This window comes from Abramis brama (genome assembly GCF_963993115.1).
Source record: "Abramis brama genome assembly, chromosome: 3".
NCBI classification, from domain to species: Eukaryota; Metazoa; Chordata; class Actinopteri; order Cypriniformes; family Leuciscidae; genus Abramis; species Abramis brama.
In genome coordinates, this window is record NC_139965.1 from 28,019,380 (window position 1) to 28,026,057 (window position 6,678).

The 6,678-nt window shown below is 38.8% G+C and overlaps 1 protein-coding gene across 3 annotated transcripts in view; it reads left to right on the forward strand.

Annotated features, from left to right (window-relative positions):
- The first annotated feature begins 910 nt into the window (after positions 1 to 910).
- esrp2 (epithelial splicing regulatory protein 2) overlaps positions 911 to 6,678 on the forward strand; it is a 24,154-nt gene continuing 18,386 nt past the window's right edge. Inside the window, exons 1-3 of one of the 3 annotated variants that reach the window (XM_084107858.1) lie at positions 911 to 1,077; positions 1,240 to 1,392; positions 1,913 to 2,041. In XM_084107858.1, the coding sequence (XP_083963984.1) occupies positions 1,261 to 1,392; positions 1,913 to 2,041 (261 nt within the window). In that variant the 5' untranslated portion in view covers positions 911 to 1,077; positions 1,240 to 1,260. Of the gene's footprint in view, positions 1,393 to 1,912; positions 2,042 to 6,678 lie in introns of all 3 variants that reach the window. The other 2 variants (XM_084107860.1, XM_084107859.1) reach the window with 2 other exon arrangements.

The window sequence follows — 6,678 nt, forward strand, 5'->3', positions numbered from 1 at the left end:
ATCGAAACTCTTTGGTCATTTTTTGAGATAGATGCTAATGGTCTTGTCCGATTCAATGATCTATGCTAAGCTATGCTAAAAGTGGTACCGCCAGACCCGGAGTTCGGCTGAATGGATTCGAAAATGGTAAAACTCAACTGTTTAACTCTGGGGGAGTTGTAAAATGAGCCTATTTCCAAAAAAGTGGAGTATCCCTTTAAATTACAATAGCTTATGATCAGTGATTTGTCATCACCGCAACAAACTGTCATTACCAGAACTGCAGTGTCATCACCATCACCATACATATTTTTGCCAATAAATTATGTATAAATTACAAAAACATCCTACAATTATATGTTTCTGACAATGTTGGACAGTCTAAATGATCACTGTATTAAAAAGTTTTGATATATGGCATTCACTTAAAATAAGCTTATATTCCAAGCCAGGGTAGATTGATGAATCAGAAATTTAGATACTTAAATGACTATAATTCATCTTGCAAGTAAAAATCAACAATCCCATTAAGTTCAAGATAAAATAGATTGTTATGTGAAACCACAAAATGTTTTAAAAGCACTGATTTATCATTTAAGTTTTATTTTTTACATATATTCGATGATGTGATGGTAATGACACATTTACTTGACATAGTTAAGAAAATGGCAAAAAATCATAAATTCCCTTATCTTATGGTCTCAACCAAGCTCATAACATCGCTCCTGACTTAAGGACTGATAATTTGATGTATACCAATTAGTCACATTTGGAATTTTAATTTTCAAAATTGCAGCAACCCAATTTGGCCCTTAATCTGAGAAATGCCCATAAACCAATCCGAGCGGGTTACATAGGTTCCGTGGCAATACGCCCCGCCCTCACCTTTACAAACCAACCAATCAAAGCGCTCCCCCAGGAGATTGACTCCAAACAGGGAGGCCGAACCAAAACCAGGTAACCAAGAAAAAACGAGACAGCGAGAAAAGCCTTCAGGGCTTGTTATGGGGTAGCGTGAGACGAACCAGGACTTTTTTCTGCCTTCTTTACCAGTCAAACCAGTAACTCTGGATAGAGAGCACACAAGTACAGCAACAGGTAGAGTCTCGTGCCGCACTCTCTCTCGTGTCCTTCTCTTGGAGTAATCTTCTGTCCTTCCTCGTGTACTTCAATTGAATTTCCATTTCTTTTGTTTGCTTCTCTTGGAGAAAGGTGAACCCTCGTGTTACTGTTTTATTTGATCTTTGCTCTTAATTGTAGTTTTTACCCTTGTGGTCCCTGATGGCTTCGCACAGTGATACTCTGGTGGTGTTCTTTGGGGCAACAGCTGGTGCAAATGGGGGTAAACTGGGGTCGGATGAAAGGGAATTAATTCTCTTGGTGTGGCAAATTGTGGATCTACATGAGAATAAGGTACGGACCTTTTGACCCTGATGTAAGGTCTCTAACTTTAAACTACCCACAATGTGCTAGTATTAGAAACCACATTGACAGCTGACATTCACCAACAAGGTGCGCTTTCAGATAGTTAAATGCGCTACATTGTGATTTACATTATATTCAACAGCTGTTTAATTTGACGATCTATTTGACAACTTGATTAGAGCATTAGCCTATAATGCGTTTTTTTTTCGAGCCACGAGATACGAAAGCGTGCTTTTTTTGGTGCATGTCATCGCCTGTAGGTCAGTAACCCTGCCGTGTCTGCTTTGCATTTACACAAACACACTGCCGAGAATGATATCAACATCTTTGCTATAGTAACTCGGTGTCAAAGCCACTGAGCTGCTTACTTAGACCAGCATTGGTGCGTGGAGAACATTTAACATTTGTTTCTGTGTTCTCGACGGCCAGGTGTGTAAGGGCGCGCCAATGACAAAACCCGCTAGAGTTGCATTGCGAGGCCGTTTGAAAGAGATGATGTTGTTAACAGGTGGGCAAGCTTCAGCGGATTCTAGTACAGCCGGACAGTGTGGATCTGTCGGAGCAGTGCAAGGAGGAGACCGGGCTCACGGCGGAGGAGCTTTGCAAGGCCGAGCCGCTGGAGAGCGTCCTGCAGCAGGTGAGAGAGAGAGAGAGAGCGAGAGAGAGACGCCTTCATGCAGTCTGTCGGTCTGTGTCTTTATACAGTGTTTGTGTATCTTATGACCCATGCTTATGAATGTTTTAGACATTTTAGTCTGTAATATCTTAAACTCAAGCATGTCACATTATACAGTGGCTCTTATGTCAGCATAAGGTAAGAAGTCTTTGGCATTGCACACTTGGATTGATTTTTAAATGGCTTGCTCTGTGGTTTGGGTGTGGGAAGGAAGGCACAGACGCTCTGCTTTAAGCGAGTGTGCAGGTCTAGTCTTGTTGTTGACTGGTGTGTTCAGCAGACATCTGGAAGACGGAATGTTTACTTGCGAGTGCACCCACCTGAGACCCATTGAGTTGAGAGTGAGCAAGAGTGATACGAATACAGGGGGATGATGAACAGAATAACAGAGAGGGAATACAATGAAAATAATTCTTTCTTTAGTAGAATTAATAGTCTTTCTTTTCATCTGCTGTCCATGTTAAGCTCATTTATCGAGCTGGATCTGGATAGTTAAGGGTTGCTCCTGAGTTTTGCACGTATGTTTTGACAAAAGGCGGATGTCGCCAAACGTGTTTCTCAACTGTGACGCAGAGAGATTTATTTGTACTCTGTAAACCTGTTCCCACCCCCCACTGTTTCATAATGGACACCTTCTCATTACTATCCCACAGAAAAGTATTTAGAGCTCAGAGTCTAAGCTCAGTTGTGGGACTAGGTGTTTGTTGGAATTTACATATTTCTTTAAAAAATGTTTACGTACAAATGAGGGACCTAAATGCTATAATTTTCTCACATTTGTATTGCATACCTTTGTTACATTCAGGTGGTGGCATTTGCAGGTTATCTTGATTTAGTTGTAGCCTATCCCCAAGGGGCTCTGTAAATATTAACTAGTGAAATCAATTTCTCCCTGCCAGAGAGAGAAAGACAGACACTATCAAACCATTGGTTCAGTTCAGTTTCTCCTGTTGTGTTTGACCTTCTGGTTTAGCTGGATAGGCATGTTTCAGTTTAGTTTGCGCCAACCCTTGGTTTTTAGCGGTGTTCAACGCCATAGTAACTTGTGCTCCACGGCTAAGGTTATGGTCTGGGTAAGAGATCTCAAACCAAAATCAGACCAATCAGCTGTGAGCAAAGTGACACATCTCTGACGCAATAGTCACTACCCCAGTTTTTTTCTTTCTCCATATTAAAGGCCACTACATAGTAAAATATTTTTAAATAAAACTCTTTCTGGCTTTTAGTGATGAATTATGATTATTTATTATAATTATTTGATCTATCTAAACATATACAGATAATATGTAATATAAATAAGATTTGGAATTTGTAGATAAAGCTTTAAAAAGGATCTATCCATCCATCATCTATCAATCTATCATGCATTTATGTAGTTCATATTATTCAATCTGTTAATCTTCGTCAGAAGAAAGAAAAGAATCTTGCTGATTCCCTCACGAGAATTGAATCACAGTTTCTCTGTTTCAAGGCATGTTATTGGCTGTCCGCTACTGATGTGTTTTGTTTTTATAAACAATAGGTTAAATACAATATATGAAAGATACAAGTGAAATAAAGAGTGCTCGAAGTTTTTCAGGTACAGTAGCATTCAAGGAAGAAATTGAATAATCAAATGTAAAAAACTCCATTCATTGAATGAATTAAATATACACTGATTGTTATTAAAACCACAAATTAGAGCACAGCCTTAAGTTCTTTTCGTTAACTCTTTTTAACATCAAGTATGTGCTTTTTTAATTCTTAACTGTTTCTTTATTGCTCCAACATGTCAATAACTTTAAGCAGGTCTCTGCTGCACAAATATATTTACATACTGCGATTTACACCATATAGGAAAATCTCTATCACTATACACTTTATATTGTCACCACAATAATATATTTAACGCCATACCCAGCCCTATAATGAACAGTGAGGAGTTTGGAGGAAGGGCTGACAGAGTCTCACTCTGGTACGGCGGTCCGATGAGGACCTTGTCCTGTTGTCTTCAGTGAAAGATTCTTTCAAGAAAGATCCCATATTTATTGAATTGTAACACAACTTAACATCCATTTTCTCACTGTTGTGACTCACTGGACTGGTTGATAAAATAGGTTCTCACCCGTGTGTCTGGGTTAGGAAACAGGTATTTGGAAGGCTTTTAATGTGGCTCATTCTGTCTTACTAACAGACTTGAGTCAAAGTCAAACCTGTTTTTCTGAGCTTTAGTGGCTGATCCGTGCTGTGCATTCATAGCTGCTGGCACTCTCTGGATGACTCGCTTTGGCTTTGCACCTGCCTTTAGACGCTAACGCTGTGGGAATGGTGTGGTGTTAACACATCTGTGTGGGTGTGAGGGAGAAAAGACTTTAAGCAGAATAAAATTGTTACTATGAGCTCAAGAGTGTGTTTGTGGGAGAAAAGGATCTTGGGTGTGTTTAAGAGACAGCGGGTGTGTTAGAGAAAGTATGTGTGTGTTGTCCTCTGAGTTTGCTGAGAAAGCACATCAGGCTGGCAGGAGCATGTCAGTACCTGTGTGATGAGCAGAGAGCTTTATTACCCTACAGACTGTCAATGGTCATGGAGGATTCTAAGAAATGCCTCTATGAAAGGATGAGTGACACATTCATCCATTCTTTCATTCAGCCTTAAAGCGGAAAGCACAGACTTCCCATCAGTGAAATGGTCATTTATAGACATGAATTAGATGGGTTTTGAGTCTCATTTACAGCATTGTATAAAGTAAGTACAGAATGGATGGATTAAGTGAAAACCGGTTGCATGTGATTGTTGCTTAAACATCCTGGTAGTTCCCCGGTACATCCTGTTACCTTATCTTACAACACTCCCACTTTACTTTATCCTGCACACTCCGGGTGAGTTTCACTCAAAAGTAAGCATCACTATATGTCCTACAAACTTTGAAGGGCAGAATAACTAAAGTGAGTACAGGGCATTACTGTGTCTCTAACGATCTCATAATTTGTTACACCCTTCACAAAAAAAAAAAAAAAAAATTCACTAACATTTTATTTTGATTCCTAATATTACTTTAATTACATGTCAGAACATTTCATGTTTATAGCCATTAAGATTGTTTGATGCAAACCTTTGCATCTAATATTGCTTCTCTATATCTTCATTTCAAAATTATTTAATCAGATTCAAATTATTTTATTAAATTGCATGCTCAGTGTTTGATAAACATGAAATTATACCACCCCTCAAAAGTTTGGGGTCAGTTATCCTGAAAAAAGTATTCTAAATGATAAATTATCATTTTTCACAAAACATGTTTAGGCAGCACAATGGTTTTCAATATTTATGATGATAAGAAATGTTTATTGAGCAGCAAATCAGTCTATTAGAATGATTTCTGAAGGATCATGTGACACTGAAGACTGGAGTAACGATGCTGAAAATTCAGCTTTGCCATCACAGGAATAAATTGCATTTTATAATTTACTAAAATAGAAAAAAGTTATTTTAAACTGTTATAACATTTCAGAAAATTACAGCTTTTACTTTTTTGATTAAATAAATGTAGCCTTGGTGAGCAGAAGATACTTCTTTCAAAAGCATTTAAAAAAAAATCTTACTGATGCCAAAACCTTTGAACAGTTGTGTATGTAAGAAATATTTTCTGCTGATCGCCCTTGTGTGTACGCGAGCGATTGATGGATTTAAAAATCCACAGGTTTCAAAATCATGTGGTCATAAGTGGCAAAATTTCCGTAAATGACCATCATAAGTGCACTTTACTAATAGTCTTAAGGAACAACCTTTCATAGAGGGATTTTGCTGGTCACTTGCTTTTTGATCGACCTTAAATAGGACCATTTGGCGTCTTTATACATGCGTACACACACACACACACACACACACACACACACACACACACACACACACACACACACACACACACACACACACACACACACACACACACACACACACACACACACACACACACACACACACACACACACACACACACACACACACACACACACACACACACACACACACACACAGAGCAAACATGGCTTAACAGGACAACCCGATTGATTGTCATGCTAAAGATCACATTTATTTCTCACTCTCAATGACATCATGGTAGAGGAGAATGTGAAACTGAAACTCAGATCAAGTTTAACTACCTTTTTTTTATCACATTTTAATCACACAAACACTTTTTTTCTCAGTACTAGACAGGCTAGTTTGCTCATTCTGTCTTTTTGCTTAAAGCTACACTGTGTAGGATTTTCTTCCATCTAGCGGTGAAATTGTTTATGACTACCAACTGAATATTACTCCTTCGGTGGCCGTATTATTTCAAATCTGCCGGCAGTCGCGAGTAATCTCCCCCTCGCATTCGTCACGGTGCCACTGAGTGTAAAAACGCGAAAGGCGAAGCTTGAATTTCCAGGTATGTCCCCTCTTTGGCTAATGTATTTTCAAGATGGAGGCGCAACATGGCTGCCGCCATTCGAGCGACTCGCTTGAATGTATTCTGAATGGCAGATTCTACGCTTACGAGAATACTTGATTAGTTGGTAGAAGTAATTACACATTAATGAGCACATATCATTTTGAAAGAAAAGTGTTTTTTGCTA